Source organism: Macaca mulatta, chromosome 6, assembly GCF_049350105.2.
Source record: "Macaca mulatta isolate MMU2019108-1 chromosome 6, T2T-MMU8v2.0, whole genome shotgun sequence".
Lineage (NCBI taxonomy): Eukaryota > Metazoa > Chordata > Mammalia > Primates > Cercopithecidae > Macaca > Macaca mulatta.
Window position 1 is genome coordinate 2,261,380 of NC_133411.1, and position 18,284 is coordinate 2,279,663.

Sequence of the window (18,284 nt, forward strand, 5' to 3'; positions counted from 1 at the left end):
TCTGTCTCTGTCTCTGTCTCTGTCTCTGTGTCTCTCTCTGTCTCTGTCTCTGTCTCTGTGTCTCTCTCTGTCTCTGTGTCTCTCTCTGTCTCTGTCTCTGTGTCTCTCTCTGTCTCTGTCTCTGTGTCTCTCTCTGTCTCTGTGTCTCTCTCTGTCTCTGTCTCTGTGTCTCTCTGTCTCTGTCTCTGTGTCTCTCTCTGTCTCTGTGTCTCTCTCTGTCTCTGTCTCTGTGTCTCTCTCTGTCTCTGTCTCTGTGTCTCTCTCTGTCTCTGTCTCTGTCTCTGTGTCTGTCTCTGTCTCTGTGTCTCTCTCTGTCTCTGTCTCTGTCTCTGTGTCTCTCTCTCTGTCTCTGTGTCTGTGTCTCTCTCTGTCTCTGTCTCTGTGTCTGTCTCTGTCTCTGTCTCTGTGTCTCTCTCTGTCTCTGTCTCTGTGTCTCTCCCTGTCTCTGTCTCTGTGTCTCTGTGTCTCTGTGTCTCTGTGTCTCTGTGTCTCTGTCTCTGTGTCTCTCCCTGTCTCTGTCTCTGTGTCTGTCTCTCTCTGTCTCTGTCTCTGTGTCTCTCTGTCTCTGTCTCTGTGTCTCTCTCTGTCTCTGTCTCTGTGTCTCTCTCTGTCTCTGTCTCTGTGTCTCTCTCTGTCTCTGTCTCTGTGTCTCTCTCTGTCTCTGTCTCTGTCTCTGTGTCTCTCTCTGTCTCTGTCTCTGTGTCTCTCTCTGTCTCTGTGTCTGTCTCTGTCTCTGTCTCTGTGTCTGTGTCTCTCTCTGTCTCTGTCTCTGTCTCTCTCTGTCTCTGTCTCTGTGTCTCTCCCTGTCTCTGTCTCTGTCTGTCTCTGTCCCTCTCCCCTCTTGCTGAACCGCTGCCCGGAACTCCAGGCAGGAGCTGCTCACGGCCCTCCCCACATCTTCCCCCTAGAATACCGGTGACCATCAGCTGCCTCCCCATATGCGCCCCTCCCCTCCACATCCCAAACTCACTCAGAGCCCCTGTTCTTTGGGCAACGTGCTCAGAACTCAGGGGAGTTAAGGAGGAGTAGGTCAGCAGAAGAAGAAATGGACTTTCCTGGCCCATTCTCCACCCCGGGAGGGCGCTGGGCCCTGGGCCCTGGGCCCTGGTATTCACGGTAACAGGGACCAAGAGGCGGCCAAAGAAGGCTTGTTCCCATGCCAGGCACCACAGAGCTTACGGCTCCATCTGTGACCCAGGGCCTTCCGTCCCTGAGGGCCCCAGCACAGCCTCACGGGCAGCACGCCCCTCCATCCGCAGGGTCAGAAGCTGCAGCTCAAGGATTGCCCATGGAAGGTGGCATTTCCCAAGACCCGAGCTTCCCGACATCCCACCACCTCCCGCAGCGCTGGTGCCAGTCCTCTCGGGTAAGGGACAAGTGTAAGGCCGGCCTCGCTGGCTCCAGCGATTATAACAAAGCTCCTCGGGCGGGGGCTTCAACACCAGAAATTGTTCCCTCGCAGCCTGGGGGCTGGAAGTCCAAGACCAAGGGGCCGATGGGCGGCTTCTCCTGAGGCCTCTTTGTGGCCCGCAGACGGCGGCTTCTCCCGTGTCCTCCCACCACCGCTCCTCTGCACACACGCATCCCTGGCGTCGCTTTCTCTTCTTACACGGACACGTCCTATCATTCCATTGGGTCAGGGCCCTCCTTACAACCTCATTTAACCTTAAATCCCTCCCTCAAGATCCTAGCTCCAGATACAGTCCTGTGGGGGCTGGGGCCTCAGCTGCGAATTTCAGGGGCACGACTCAGTCGGCACCTGTCTGTGGCCTGCGTGCGCCTCTGTGGGCCTTCCCAGGGTTCTCCCTGTGTCCTGGTGCTGCTTCTCCGCCCAGAGCGCCGGCACCCACTCCAAGCACCTTCCTCAGTACCAACCAGCAAACCTGCAGCTGCACCGGGGCCAATAGACATGCTCGGGCAGAGTGCTGGGCACCCTGGCCTCCTGGGCACCCTGGCGCTGAGCACCTTGGCCTCCTGGGTACCCTGGTACTGGGCACCCTGCCCTCCTGCCCCTGGCTAGATGGGCGGCTGTCACCAGCGTGTTCTAAGATTGCAGCCCAGAGTTAAGAAATGGGCAGGGGGGGAAGAGGCCTGCAGGGAGGGTCTCACCCGCCAACATCAGAGAAGGGACCTGGACACACCCACCAACCTCGGGGAGGAGACCTGGACACACCCACCAACCTCGGGGAGGAGACCTGGACGCACCTGCCAACCTCGGGGAGGGGAAGTTGGCCTACGCAGCACTGGGTGGTGGGAGAGGACGGTGTCTGGGGCTTACTCTGTGCCCAAGCTCCCATAAGGCAGGGGCCCACGTCCCGGGCTCCATGCCAGGGCCTTGCACTGCCAGGGTGCTCAGGGCAGCTCCAACAAGGAGTGGCCCCTTTGAGCGAGATCCGGGAGAGTCAGGGTTTTCACCCCAACTTTAAAACAGTCGCCCCCAGGCCGCCGCTACCGCCCCCACCCACCTGTTTTGGTCCCAGCATCATCATGAGAGTTTGGGGACAGGAATTCAACTGTGGAATGGGAGGAGCCCTCAGCTCTGGGTCACACTGGGTGGAGGGCATGGTAAGGTCATGCTGGGTGATGGTGAGATGATGAGGCAGGCAGCCCGGTGGGCACTTGCCTTGAAAATGACCCCTCAAACCAGCAGACCACATCATACTTTACAATTGAGTACAGATATTTTTCCATTAACACCTGCATCCACTTCCCACATCTGTACAATTGAGTACAGATATTTTTCCATTAACACCTGCATCCAGACCCACGGATCACCAGGCTGTGGTGGGGACGTGTGAGAAAATTATAGGCAAGGAAGCAAAGACTGGAACCAGGTGCGTCTCTGAGTTCCAGCTCTGCTGAAATGCCCATCTGAGTAAACAGGTGCTGCTGCCATCCTGGCCGTGCATACACAGGCCTCTGAGTGGCAGAAAGCAGGGATGATACCAATGTGTCTTTAAACCAGTGTTCAGTTTCCCACGGCTGACTTGGAACGTCCTGAGGCAAAATGTGAAGTTTGCTGCATCCCAGGGAGGAAGACGCAGCAGCAGCCGGCACCACTGGACTGACCGGGCAGGGGCTAGAGAAGGAGCACATTCTGCCGGCAAGGCCAGGATAGGCCTGGAGGGCTGGAGAGAGCCCGCGTGGGACAGCAGCTGGAGGCCACAGGGGGCCCAGGGATCACCCCTTCTTCAAAGGGAACCTACGCCGAGAACTCGGCCCTCACACTTGGGTGTGGGGTCTCTGGAGAGAGGACAGTGAGTGGCTGTAAGGGCCAGGCAGAGGCTGCTGCCAATGGGCCTGGAAGACCAGCGAGGACCCACATCCGTCACACGGCCTGTGCAGCAAATGACGTCCGGTTCTGCAGACCCCTCCCCTGTGGGGACACAGCTGCTGGGGTGGTCAACCCTCCCCCTAATTCCCAGCCGAGGTGCCCCTGCAGAAGCCCTGAGTGCCCAGCGGGGTAACTGCGGCCAGGTGCGTGCTCTGGGAGCACCGAGGAGCCATCGGAGGCTGCAGGCTGCCTAGGGGCCAGGCTCGCTGCCCCTTCCTGGAATCTGCCCACAGGAAATCAGAGGCTGCCAGCCCCTTCGCTGACCTTTCCAGGACCAGTCAGGAAGGGCTCACAAAGGATGTTATTTGAAACAGGAAGGTCCCTGCACAAAAATATCTCTTCCAAGAGGCCTGAAATAGCACCCTGCAGAGAGTAATTTAGATTAAACAGGACCCCCTCCCCGGAGAACCTGCCTAGGTGTGAATCGATTTAATCAAACCGGCCTCCTCTCAGAAAACTAGAGGCCAGGATCAGGAGCCTCTGTCCTCGGCAGAAGGAAGGGGCTGGGGGTGGGGGAGGATTTAGTCTATGTCTAGGCCCCTACTTTCTGCTTGCATTTTCTTTTTGGTATTTTTTGTATTGTGATAAAATACGCATAACATTTTACCATTTTAACCATTTTCGGGCGAGCAGTTCAGTGGCATTAAATGCAGTCACAATGCTGTAAAGCCATCACCTCCATCCTTCTCCAGAACTTCCTCTTGCAAAGCTGCAGCTCTGTACCCATTAAACTGACTCCCATTCCCCTCCCCCAGCCCCTAGCACCCCCGTTCTGCCTCCATCTCCCAGAATTTGACAACTCCAGGCTCTGCCTGCAAGTGTTATCCTTCAGGATTGACCTTTCTGTGTCTGGCTGCCCCATCCCTCCTCACTCCCAGAGGCTCTTCCTGGAACCCACTCCCAGCAGGAGGGGCCATTCCCTGTTCACCCACCTTCTTGAGGCTCCTCGGGGAGGGTCTCCAGACCCCAGGGATCTGCCAGCAGGTGCGCTTTTGGAGTGAAGTTGTGAGAGCCCAGATGCTGGTGACCCTTGAGGGTGACCGCCCAGGCTGGTGACCATGGACCTCCAGGCCTGGGTCCCTCTGACCTGGCCGTGGAATGAAGGCTGGGGTGCCTGCATGGGGGTGGGAGCAGTGGTGGCCTGCCGAGAGGTGTTCAAAGCCATCTCTGCGGTGTAAACCAAAAATAAAACTCTTTTTTTTTTTTTTTGAGACGGAGTCTCGCTCTGCCGCCCAGGCTGGAGTGCAGTGGCGCAATCTCGGCTCACTGCAAGCTCCGCCTCCCGGGTTCACGCCATTCTCCGGCCTCAGCCTCCCGAGTAGCTGGGACTACAGGCGCCCGCCACTGCGCCCGGCTAATTTTTTTTCTATTTTTAGTAGAGACGGGGTTTCACCATGGTCTCTATCTCCTGACCTTGTGATCCGCCCGCCTCGGCCTTCCAAAGTGCTGGGATTACAGGCGTGAGCCACCGCGCCCGGCCACCAAAAATAAAATTCTAAGGCTCTTCCCCAACCATCTGAATGGACCCCTCCTCTGGGCCAGGACACCCCAACCTTAACCTGAAAGACTGGTTCAGGCCACGATGGGAAGCGGTCGTCGGCCATGCCTCATGCTGCCCTCCTCCCTTTCGGAATTTAGGAAAAGCCGACCAGCACTAACATCAACACAGACCTTAAGTCTGGTGAGAAACACTTGCCATACAATCTCTTCTCTCTGGAGCCTACTACCTGGAGGCTTCATCTGCATGATGAAACCTTGGTCTCCACAACCCCTTATCCTAACCCTGACATTCCTTTCTATTGATGATAACTTCCAACCAATTGCCAATCAGAACATTTTTCAATCTACCTCTGACCTGGAAGCCCCACTTGGAGCTGTCCCGCCTTTCTGGACCTGACCAATGTATATCTTAAACGTATTGATGGATGTCTCATGTCCCCCTGAAATGTCTAAGGCCCAGCTGCACCTCCCACCTCCCGAGGCTGTCACTGCACGGTCACTCTATGTGGGTCAGAATCTCTCTCTTCAAATATTTAACAGACTTTCGCTCTTTTCGTCAACAGGTTTATTTGATTCACACAATGTTCTCAGCCTCCATCCATGTGGGAGTGTGGGTCTGAATTTCCTTTCTTTCGTAAACTAAAAACAAAATACCCCAGCCTAGTGAACAGAGCACCCCTCTTGGACAAGGGGATCCAGGGCAACCAGAAAAACTAAATTCCTGCCATGATACGAGGGAGGAGGGACTCGCCTCGTCACGGCCGCCTCCCCCCCACCTTTAGGAGTTGAGGTGCAGCTGACCGACACTAACTCCAAAATACAGATCCGAAGACAGCAGACCAGACTCTGTGGCGGTAAGACCCCAAATCCAGACCCGCCGAGGGTCCCACACCCTGAGAGACCTGCCGAGAGTCCCATGCCCAGAGAGACCCAGGCCCACACCCTGAGAGGCCAGGGTCCCACACCCGGGAGAGACCCACCAGGAGTCCCCACACATGTGAAGGCCCTGCCTGCCCTCTGTCCTCTCTGGGGCGCCTCCTGGAGGCTTCTATGTCACCAGCACCTTGGCCTCCACAGTCCCTCAGCTGAACCCAAGCGTTTATTTCCACCCACTGCAAGCCTTCACGTCTTCAGCTGAACTCTTTCAACCAAATGCCGATCAGAAAACGTCTAAATCCCCCTGCTCCCCTTCAAGATGTACCTCATTTCCCACCGAATCAATGTATACCTTCCATGTACTGATTTATGTCTTTGCCTGTAACTTCTTTAATTAAATTAATTAATTACTTTTTGAGACAGGGTCTGGCTCTGTCACCCAGGCTGACAGTAGTGTCGCAGTCACAGATCATTGCGGCCTTCACCTCCCAGACTCAAGCCTCAGCTTCCCAAGCAGGTGGCACCGTGGGTCCGCACCACCACGCCTGGCTAATTTTTAGAAAATTTTTTGTAGAGACGGGATCTTGCCGTGTTGCCCAGGGTGGTCTCGAACTCCTGTAAGGAAACAATCCCACTGCCTCAGCCTCCCAAGGAGCTGGAATTACACCTAGCCTGGCTTTGCCTGTAACTTCTCTCTCCCTGAAATGTGTAAAACCAAACTGTAACCGCCTCAGGCACAGGTTCTCAGGCCCTCCTGAAGCTGTTTTCTGGGCCATGGTCACTCACATTGGCTCAGAATAAACCTCTTTAAATATTTTACAGACTTTAGATTTTTTTGTTGATAATTTTAAGGCTAAATAATATTCCACTACATGTAGTATTAAAATGTTATACAAAATTATAACAAATTTAGCTGTAGATCAAATTGGCTTTTATTCTCGATTCACGAATAGGGCAGCCTCAATCGAGGAATGAGAGCTCCCCCTGGGCAATGACCAACAGTGGGTTTTGTAAAGAGGGTGCAGGGACACGGAGCAGGAGAAAGGCTGACAGTTGACATCGGGTTCTCTCAGGTTCCTTGTTGTAAGGGTTAAAGCAGCAGAACTTCCTTAGTACACTGACCAGGCCGACTGGAGGCTCCTGTTTTCAGGGAAAACTGGTCAGCTTTGGGATCTATCTACTTCCTTAAAGGTTCAGTCTGATGACGCCATTTAGCATTTAGGCCAAATCAAAATGGAGCGATGTGTTGGGGACTGGTGTAGGAGCTCCATTCAAAACGACACCTGCCTATAATTTTTGTTTAAAAGTACATGTCACATTTTACAAATCCGTTCATCCATCCACAGACACCTGGGTAGCTTCCACCTGTGCCTACCGTGACTGATGCTGCCGGGAACATGGGTGTGCAATGTCTCTCTGAGCCCCTACACCCAGAACAGGGACTGTGAATCCTGTGATACCACACCCAGAAGGGGACTGTGGATCCCATGATGCTACACCCAGAAGGGGGACTGTGGATCCCATGATGCTACACCCAGAAGGGAGACTGTGGATCCTATGATGCCACACCCAGAAGGGGGACTGTGGATCCTATCATGCCACACCCAGAAGGGAGACTGTGGATCCCATGATGCCACACCCAGAAGGGAGACTGTGGATCCCATGATGCCACACCCAGAAGAGGGACTATGGATCCCATGATGCCACACCCAGAAGGGGAACTGTGGATCCCATGATGCCACACCCAGAAGGGGGACTGTGGATCCCATGATGCCACACCCAGAAGGGGGACTGTGGATCTTATGATACCTCACCCAGAAGGGGGACTGTGGATCCCATGATGCTACACCCAGAAGGGGACTGTGGATCCCATGATGCCATACCCAGAAGGGGGACTGTGGATCCCATGATGCCACACCCAGAAGGGGGACTGTGGATCCCATGATGCCACACCCAGAAGGGGGACTGTGGATCTTATGATACTACACCCAGAAGGGGGACTGTGGATCCCATGATGCCACACCCAGAAGGGGACTGTGGATCCCATGATGCCACACCCAGAAGGGGACTGTGGATCCCATGATGCCACACCCAGAAGGGGGACTGTGGATCCCATGATGCCACACCCAGAAGGGAGACTGTGGATCCTATGATACTACACCCAGAAGGGGGACTGTGAATCCTGTGATGCCACACCCAGAAAGGGGACTGTGGATCCCATGATACTACACCCAGAAAGGGGACAGTGGATCCTATGATACTAGGGAGACTGTGGATCCCACGACGCCACACCCAGAAGGGGGACTGTGGATCCTATGATACTACACCCAGAAGGGGGACTGTGGATCCTATGATACCACACCCAGAAAGGGGACTGTGGATCCTATGATGCTACAATGCTACTGTATAAACTTCTGACATCTGTTTTCCAGCCATGCCACTTTACATTCCCATGAGCACCACACAAGGGTCCCCACTTGTAACATCCTCACCAACATGGTAGTTTCCATTCTAAATATAAGAGCCTGGTCGGGTGCAGCGGCCCACACCTGTCATCCCAGCACTTTGGGAGGCTGAGGCGGGCAGATCACTTGAGGTCAGGAGTTCGAGGCCAGCCTGGCCAACATGGCGAAACCCCACCTCTACTAAAAATACAAAAATTAGCCAGGCATGGTGGCAGGTGCCTGTAATCCCAGCTTCTCGGGAGGCTGAGGCAGGAGAATCACTTGAACCCGGGAGGTGGAGGTTGTAGTGAGCCGAGATGGTGCCACTGCACTCCAGCCTGGCAACAGAGAAAAACTCCCTCTCAAAAACAAATAAATAAATAAAAATAAAAATAAGAGACATTCAAATAGTTGTGAAGTGGTGTCTTCACAACTATTGGTGTTGATTTGCATTTCTCTAGTGATTAAGGTGATTAGGATGTGAAGCATCTCTCCATGTCCTTATTGATCATTTGTATATCTTTTTGGAGAAATGGCTATTCAAGCCGGGCACGGTGGTTCACATCTGTAATCCCAGCACTTTGGGAGGGCAAGGCAGGTGGATCACCTAATGTCAGGAGTTCGAGACCAGCCTGGCCAACGTGGTGAAACCCCATCTCTACTCACAATACAAAAAATTAGCTGGGCATGGTGGTGCATGCCTGCAATTCCAGCTACTCGGGAGGCCGAGGCAGGAGAATCGCTTGAATCTGGGAGGCGGAGGTTGTGGTGAGCCGAGATCGTGCCATTGCACTCCAGCCTGGGCAACAAGAGCGAAACTCCATCTCAAAGAAAAAAGCAATAACAATAAAAAAAGAGAAATAGCTATTCAAGCCTTTTTCCCATTTTTACAAGGGTGTATTTGTCTGTTGTTGCTGTTGAGTTGTAGGAGTTCTTAGCATCCTCTGGGTATGAACCCCTCATCACCTCTATGCTTTGCAAACGCTGTCTCCTGTCCCGGGAGCTGTTCCGCTCTGTGTGTGTCCTCTGATGTGTGTTTGCATTTTTTTTGGTCTGTGCTTGTAGTTTTCTCTGCCCCTCCCCCATCCAGACAGAGCCATGCAGGAGCCGACACACACCTGCCCCCTAACCCCATCCCTCATTTCCAGGGCACAGGCCTCACCCAGAGGAACAGAGGAGGCACCTGGGTGGGGCCCTGCACCAAGGCCCAAAGGCCCAGCCCACAGTGAGGACCCCAACAAGGATCCCAGCTCGTGCCCCACGCAGCTGAGCTGCGGGCTCTCTTCCAGATGTCAAGTCTTTATTTAAAGAAAATTCTGGTGTATACATGGAGCTGGTGTCTCAAAACCCATGCCCCCTCCAGTGGAAAAAGAAGCCAAATTAAACACTAAAGAACAGAAAGAACGGACACGTGTTCAAGCATTTTCTTTTAAAGCCAAAATTAAAATCACTAAGTCGAGACTTCTTTAAGAGCAAAGTGACAAAGTGCAAACTTGTCCTCCACGGATAACTAGAGGCAGCTCATGGATTAACACGAGGGCCGAGCTCCATGAAATATTTAAGCAAAAAGAAAACAGAGTCTGCCCAGTGGGGCCGGCGGGTTTTCAGACACCAGAGCTGGCTGCCTCCGCCTGGGCTCTGCACACCGTGTTTCTGAGCGGCCCAGGAGGGCAGGCAGACGCAGCCCGGGGCTGCTGGTTTTCCTGACAAGGAGAGCATGGAGCCAGCTGAGGATATGGCATTCTCCTGAGGCTTTCCCCCAACAGAAGGCAATGGCTGAGGGGGCAGCCCGCTCTCCTGGGGTCCCCGGATGGGGAGGGCGGCCTTGGGAGCTGGACGGAGATGGTGGGGCCAGAGCCCTCACTGCTGTGCCCGGCAGGGTCTGGGCCCGTGGGCAGTACCCAAGGACAGGTCTCAGCCTCCTCCTGTTCCAGGTCCCCGGGATCCCAGCTCACAAAGCTCAGGCTTGCAAAGGCGCCTTCTATTGTGAGTGCTGCTTCCCAGCCAGAGCAGTTTCCAAGGCTCAGGTGACAAACTCTTACCTTCTCCTTAAGCGGCAAAAACCCAATACGCTCCACGGAGACGCAGACATCCACTCACACACAGAGACACGCAGACACACACAGAAACCTCAGCCCAGCCTCGGCACACATCTCATTGAAGATGTCAGTGGGCTGCCCTTGCCAAGCTGGAGTCTCTGCAGGGGGCCCGGCCTATGCCAGCCCTAGCACTTGGAGAAGGGTTCCTTTAGCCTCCCAGAGTGGTCTGGGCCGCACACAACCCTCCCAGTATAATTATGAGTGTCTGTAGGGCTCTGATGGCCCCGCCAGCCATAACAACAGCTGCAGGGAACAAAAGGTCCAACCCTCTAATCAGGGACTCACAACTGGTCTGTGTCCCAGGGCCAGGGATGAAAGGGCCAACCAGTGCCAGAGGAAGGGTCCAACGGGCTGAGGGACCCTGAGTTCCAGCCTGCCCCATCCTCTAGAGCAGGTTCAGTGCAGCCCAGTGGGGAGGCAGGAGGTGGGTGGTGAGGGGCGCACAGCTTGTGCTCCCCGTCGGCTGTGGCCTTGAGCCACTTGGACCTCCCTGAACGTCCTGTCCTCTGGGCAGCTTCCTGCACACAGCTCTCCTTGCAGGCTGGGGACCTACCTTTCCTCATCCCTTCCAGGTCTGGGGGCACGCCAGGTGACGGATCCTGCCATGTCCTGATAGCTGGATCTGGGACCCCACTGAAACTGTCCCACAAAGGGAGCTACACGGGGGCTGCCATCAGCACCCCTTCACTGGGGAAGGGGTGCAGCCATGTTCACCGTCTGGAGCCACTGGAATCATCTGTGAAATGGCCCTATCACCGCCCAGCTGGACCTTCCCACGGGGCCAAGCATCCCTTCACTGGGGAGGGGGTGCAGCCATGTTCACCTTCTGGAGCCTCTGGAACCATCTGTGAAATGGCCCTATCACCACCCAGCTAGACCTTCCCACGGGGCCAAGGGGCTCTGCCATTGCCTGATGTTCCCTGCTTCACCTCCCCTTCCCTCTCCTCTGCTTTGTGACATGGCCGGCCCCATCACCTCCATCCCATCCCACCTCCCGTGGGACTAGGAGGCTGTGTGATTGTCTGGGGTTCCCCAGCTCATCTCTCCTCTGCCCTGCGCACCCGGCCGCCCACCCCTGTGCCCACAGAAGATGCCACAGTGTGCAGGGGTCAGTCATGCCTGCAAGGCTGACTCCGAGGCTGGCCACCAACTGGGTGTAGAAGCCACAGGCTGCTCCCTGCTGAGCAGGAAGTGACACCACCCTCCTTGATACAAAAACACAGCTGGAAAGCCCCTGTCGGACCTGCTTGCACCTGCGGGCTCACCCAGCAGGACCGAGGGGGACCTGCCTGCACCTGCGGGCTCACCCAGCAGGACCGAGGGGGGTGCTGGTGCAGGGCAAGGATCCCAATGGCATGTTTACATCCCGTGGCAGACAGACGGGACCCACCCCCTAGAGAAGGGAGACCTCCCCAGTAAGGCAGACCCCCCAAGCTAGAGAAGGGAGACCCCCCCTTAGAGAAGGGAGACCCCCCCTCAGAGAAGGGAGACCCCCTTAGAGAAGGGAGACCCCACCACCACACATTGCCTAAGCACCGACACACCCCAGCCATTCACAGCAAAGTCAAGTGAGTACAAAGTCGGTCCGGATTCCTGCATTGAAAACTGAGGTATGACAGAGATGGGGGAGGCCTGCGGGGATTACTAGCTTATCCCTGGGGCCTGTGAGCAAAGAGGAGCTGTCTCTGGAGGATTACAAAGTTCATCTGATCACCGGGCCACACATCTGCAAGGGAAGGTCAGCCCAGGACAAATGGCCCGCCCGGCGTGCAATTCCTGTGGCGCCCAAGGCATGCCAATAAAATCTTTGTTTGCTTTTTTAAACTTAGTTTACATTGTCTTAATGGCAGTGTTAAATAATAGGTCTTCTGTTCATATGTAGTGGGCACGACACAAAATCATTCAGCTGATCATTGGCTGGAGCCATCCTCCTCCAACCCCCACAGGACTGGAGCCCAGCTGTCCACGGCAGCCAGGCAACCGCATGGCCGTGGGCACAGGGTCTCTACCCCCGGGCGCTGACGTGGGAGAAGGGACAGGCTTGCACATCCCCTGGGCCTTCCAGCCCAGCCTCCGAGCACCCGCCCCCCAAGAGGAGATGAGGTGGGTGGGGGAATGCTAGGCCTAAACAGGGTCTCTCACCTGCTCCATCCAAGATTAAGGCAACAGCTCCCTCCACTTCGACATGAATGTGCAAACATTCACAGCCCGAAGCAGGAAGGACAGATGAGTTCAGACCTGCACCTGCCCCCACATGCTTTCCTCAGGGGCCTCTAGGGGGTTCATGGGCCAGTGTGCTGGGCACCAGGGGGAGAGGCCGAGGCTCTCTAGAAAGGGGAATGAGGCGTGGAGGAGACCAGTAGGGTCAGCCCGACTCAGGACCCTGTCCATGCCTGGGGTGCTGTGGCCCTGGCACTACAGAGCCAAGGAACAGCCCACGCCAAGAGCAGTGCCCATGGGGAAGCCCCTATTGCCACAAGCCATGTTGTCAAACCATTTCCCCCAGAACAAATGAGGCCTGAGGATGCCTGAGAACCCTGCCGCCCTGACTTGGTGCTCTAGTTCACACTAACTGGCAACCTGCAGAATCACCAGCTCTGTTGCTGGGCTCCACAGAGAAAATCAAAAGGAACATGCACCCTGGTGAGTAGGCTGACTTCAGAATTAGAGAGAAACCTTTGTGCACATCTGGGGAGTGTCACACAGCAGCTGTTTGAAGACAGGGTCTTCCTTTAGGGAGGAGACCAGAGCATCCCATATCAGACATTGCAGGGCATGACCCTAGAATATAAGAAATGACTCAGGAGTCAGGAGAAGGACAGGGCTGGACCTGAGAGCCACAGCTGCCACCCAGAAGGGCAGGTGCCCCATCCACTTCGTCTCCACACACATGTGTCCCTAACCCTAACCCTAACCTCTAACCTCTAATCCCAAACCCTAACCGCTAACCCTAACCCTAACCTCTAACCCCGAATCCCTAATCTCTAACCCCTAACCCTAACTTTGTCTCCAAAACGTGTGTGTCCACAACCTATCTAGGGCACTGAGCTGAATCCAGTTGAGACACAGACGGCAGCTCCCACACACCCCTGTACCAATGCATGCAGTCCTGGAGAACTGGTGTCTGCAACACAGACACACACACACACGTACTACGCACCACACACCTAGACACACACACCACACGTTATAATATAGACACACACACCCCATATGCTATACACACATATACACACATCACACCCATAGACATATACACATACCACACACCACACACATAGACACACATACAGACACACAAACACACAGGCATGGACACTCACATGGTTCCCGGCAGTGCTGCAGGAGGCCAGCTCAGTGACCAGTTGAGGAGCCTGAGATGCTCGCTCCTCTGAGCCATCGCGTGTAAAGCCTGCCCTCGCTATGGACTGTCACACGTGTGACATGCATGAACAGGTGACACGGACACGCACGGCCCTCACACGCTGAACTGGATCCCTCAGGGCCCATTGGAGGCTCTTCTGCCTGGGACCTGTCTCATCCCCAGCCCCCTCACAGGGTGAGACATAGCAGTAACCACAGGTGTTCAGAGCAGCTCAGCCCTGCCCTGTCAGGCGGGAACAACAGACGGACCCTCGGGGCACCCAGGTCCCACGCGAGAGTGACGGCTCAGGGACATCTGCCCTCAGGGCCATGAGCTTTAAGCCCAAGCCAGGGTCCAGGCCTGGTGGCCTCTGTGTGGCCAAGGCTGGCAGGACACTCCATGATCCGAGGCAGGGCCCTCCTCAGCCCACTGCAAGCCGACTTGGCTCTGGGTCCTCTGTCTTTCCCCCGCCCCGCCCACTTCGGGGGCCCCCGTGTGTGCAGTGAGTGGTCAGGAGCACACGGCTCTGCTCCCCGCAGGGACGAGCCCCCAGTGCTTCCCAGATCTTCCGGGCCAGACTCCTGCGACCCTTCCGCGCTATAAACAATCAAACCACAGCCCCGCCCAAGGCCTCAGGGACCCGCAGTGGTCCTGAGAGAGGCAGCCCTGAGCGGGAACAGGGCCCCCTTTCCTGCCTGGTCCTCTCCCTCCCCACGAGGTGACCCGGTATGGACTCTGCAGCAGCGGGAACGGCGAGCTCAGAGGGCGCCCCGGGACCTGTCGGTCCATCCCCGCGGACGGCTTCCTCCCTGGCCCCTGCCCCGACTCGGTGTCACCTGCAGGCCGCGGACAGGGCGGGACTCCCGCAGGGAACTGGCCCAGGTCCCAGAGCTCGGCTGGGCTGGGGGGACGCGAGGCAGGGACCGACCCCCGGCTGACCAGGAGCCTCACCTTCCCCGCCCCGCCCCGCCCCGCCCCGCCAGGCCGCCGCCGCCCACCTGCGCCCCTCGAGGGGACTCGGCACCTGCGCGCACCTACCGTAGCGGCCGGGCTCGCGGCAGTAGCGCAGGATGGGAAGCGGGTCCTCGCTTGGCGGCTCGGGCGCGGCTGCGGGGTCCAGGCCGGGGTCGGGGGCCCAGCGGGGGCTCGGGATGGGGCGCTGGCTGCCGCCTTCCTCGGCCCGGGGTCCCGCATCCCCCGCCGCGGGGGTCACCAAGAAGCGCTGGGACATGGTGTCCGCGACGGCTGCGGGGAGCGGAGACCTGAGCGCGGGGAGGGCGGGGCCGGCGGGGCGGGCGGGGGAGGCCGGGAGGGAGGGAGGGAGTGAGGCCCGGAGGGAGGGAGGGAGGGAGGGAGGGACGAGGCGCACCGCCTGGGATGGGGCCGCGCGGCGCCGGCACTGGGCGGGAGGGCGGAGCGGACCCGGGCTGGCACCTTGGCGGCGGTCCCCTGCCGGCGGGGCGACCACAGCCTCAGCCCCCGAAGAACGAAGAGCGACCTCGGGTCTCGCTGCGTGACCTTGGAGACGCCCCAGCCAAGCGGTCGGGTCAGCGCGCCGTGCCGAAGCCCGAGGGGAGGAACAGACCTCGCTCTGCGCCGCCTGGAACCAACAAGGATCACCCTGGCGGCAGCGCTGCAGCCTGGGGTTTCTGGCGACGCCCACTGAGGGCCGGGTCCAGGGGGCCGGTGAGGGTGGAGGTCTCGCTGGCGTTTGGGTCTGTGGAGAGGGGCGCCCTGACCTGGGGCCTCCGCCTCCCCGATCCCCAAACTCCAGCCCTTTGCCAAGTAGGGTTCAGCGTGCGGGGCAGAGGCCTCCTCCTGGGACTTCCACCTGGGGAGAAAGGCCCCCCGGGGCAGCCAGGGTGGAAGGCGGAGGCCAGCCTGGCTCCGGAGGCACTGGGAGCCCCGGACCCTGAAAGTCTTGGGAGAGTCCCCCCTGCTCTTCAGTGGGATTCCTGCAACTGCTGTAGCTGCACAAATTCTGCAACTGGCTCTTTCCTCCCTTCTAATGACGCTGTTACCACCACCCTGCGTGGAAGTATTGAGCACTTTACAATATGTATTCACAGATTCAACAAATATTTATGAACACTGACCTGTGCCAGGCCCTGCAGATGACAGAAGGGAACCCCTGCCTCTGTGAAGTGTATGTTCTAGAGGGAGGCAAGGGTAAGAGCTCCCCGGTGTGGGGAGGGCCTCAGGTGACATCCAGACAGTGACTTAGAGGGAGCAAGTGGTCAGCTGTGTTGCCTCCAGTCATACTCTACCCTCATCATCTGCAGTGGCTGCTGCTGGTCCAGCCATCACATCTGAATCCCAGCAGTAGAGTGAGGACACAGGAAAGGTAGCTAGCCACCCCTTTGCAGAGTACAGCCTAGGAGTGCACATAGCACCTTTGCTTATTCTGTTAGCCAGAACTTAGTCCTGCGGCCACACCTTCATGTGCAGAAGGCTGAGAAACGTGCCCTACCCGTGTTTGTGGTGCTGTAGATGACAAATCACCAGAGGCTGGGTCTCAAGGGCACATCTAGCACTGGTGGAAAGACCAGGGAGGATGAGAACTCCTTTCTTCAACACACCTTCTCACCATCACCCCACCTCCACTCATGGCACCTGCATGTATGCCTGCCCACACCTGCCCACACTGGCTCACATCTGTCCACACCTGTTCCAGCCTGCTCACACCTACTCACACCTGCTCCCACCCGCCCACACCTGCTCACACTGGCTCACACCTGTTCACATCTGTCCACACCTGTTCCCACCTGCTCAACCTTCTCACACCTGTTCCTACCTGCCCACATCTTTTTCCAAGATGAACTTTTGAATATTTTGGAAGTTTCTCCCCAAATACATTTCTGATTTGGTTGAAAAGTCACTAAATGTATAAATAAATTTGCTGAGAACTGACATCTTTATGGTGTCAAATCTTTGCACCTAGGTCCTCACATTTTTTCCATTAATTTATGTGTGTGTATTCACATTCTTGTCACTACTGGACTGACGTGTAAAAACTGAACCAAACACCTTTTGCTCTTGTGTGTTTCTTTTGTAATCTTCTACCTCGCAGAACTCTAAATCCTATTATTCAAATACATTTCCAGTTCAACTTCTTGCATTTTGCAAGGAATTTTTGTTTTGTTTTGTTTTGGAGACTAAGTCTTGCTCTGTCACCCAGGCTGGAGTGCAGTGGTGCGATCTCAGTTCACTGCAACCTCCGACTCCCAGGTTCAAGCAATTCACCTGCCTCAGCCTCCCGAGCAGCTGAGATTACAGGTGCGAACCACCACGCCTGGCTAATTTTTGTACTTTAGTAGAGAAGGGGTTTCGCCATGTTGGCCAGGCTGATCTCGAACTCCTGACCTCAAGTGATTTCGGCCTCCCAAAGTGCTGGGATTACAGGCGTGAGCCACCAAACCCAGCCTGCAAGGAATTTTTTTAACCTGTAAGTAATGATATCTTTTCCTTTTTGGTTGTTTTTACTTCTTCTGTTTTCTTTTCACCCCTTTGTTCTTGTTTTGGAATTTCCTAGAAGTTCCAGGGTAATATCCAGGGCTGTGTTGCTGGTGGAGCTGCGTGTCTGGCCTGGACCCACGTGAGGGTGGTTCTGGTGTCTCCGGGAAGCACTGTGCCGGCCGGGAAGTTGGAGGCTGCCTCTTGCCCTTCCCCATGAGGCCGACCCTGGATGCCTCCCCTGAGACCCAGAGGCAGCTTGGGATGGACTTGAGGAGGAAGCAGGTCCCACAACTCAGATTATCTCACCTCCCCGCCTTCTGCCTCCCCTGTTCAGGTTCCTCAAGTGAGAGCTCCTCCGGACTCCTGCCCCAAGGGCAGCTTGTCTCCAGCTTTCATTTCCAAATGCGCCAATCTCTGCCATTCAGCCACACCCTCTGCTCACCCTGTCCCTGGGCTGGAGGCTGCTCCAGAAATTTGGGAGGTCCTGGAGCCGGTTAGAAGCCTCTAGCCATGCTGAGTCAGCCTGGGCGATGGGGCTCACTGCGGCCACTGCCCCCTTGGCCTCCCGTGGACAGTGGCTGCGTGTGTCCCGGGAGGACCGTGGTGAATGTCTTCTGAAGACAGGACTGGAGACACAGGAGGCCCAACCGGCTCTGATCATCTGACGCCTCCACAGGAGAGAAAGGATGTAAGAATCCAGGTTCTTTTATGAAACATTAAAGACAGAAAAATGCAGCCTGGCTCCTGTAAGTTCTCCGTGTTGAGCAGTGGATGGGGAGAGGACAAGGGCTGAGGACGGGGGAGAGGTGCACCGGCCACGCGCGTCCCTCGGTGGGGAGACGGCTGCAGACACCGGGAGGTTGAGCAAAGGCTCACTGCTGTTCCTGCTTTATCCTCCTCTCCAGGTCCTAAATTCTGCTTCTATCACTTTCTTTCAAGACGGTTCTTCCTGCGGTCTTGATCTGAGTACTCCTTCATGCTTTTTGTTTATCTTGCTAAATAAAGAAAACAGTGAAGCTTATGCAGTTTCCCCTGAAAATAGCCGTGGCCTCTCGGTGTTATTGTTTTCCACTGTCTATAATGACAACTTTAATCTCTTCGACTAACAACCTATTTATAGCTCCTAATTTTTTCAATTGTCAGTTTGCAAAATTGAGGTCTGATCTGCAAACAGTAAGACTTGCCACTTACGATGCAAGTTCTGTGGGGGG

The 18,284-nt window shown here is 56.1% G+C and overlaps 1 protein-coding gene across 1 annotated transcript in view; it reads right to left on the bottom strand.

Moving 5' to 3' along the window:
- SLC12A7 (solute carrier family 12 member 7) overlaps window positions 1-15,257 on the bottom strand; it is a 104,115-nt gene extending 88,858 nt beyond the window's left edge. The window contains exons 1-2 of the mRNA XM_028849317.2: window positions 15,052-15,257; window positions 14,656-14,862 (exon numbers count right to left, since the gene is read on the bottom strand). Coding sequence (XP_028705150.1) covers window positions 14,656-14,848 — 193 coding nt within the window. The 5' untranslated portion in view covers window positions 14,849-14,862; window positions 15,052-15,257. The remainder of the gene's footprint in view (window positions 1-14,655; window positions 14,863-15,051) is intronic.
- Between the last annotated feature and the right edge of the window lie 3,027 nt (window positions 15,258-18,284).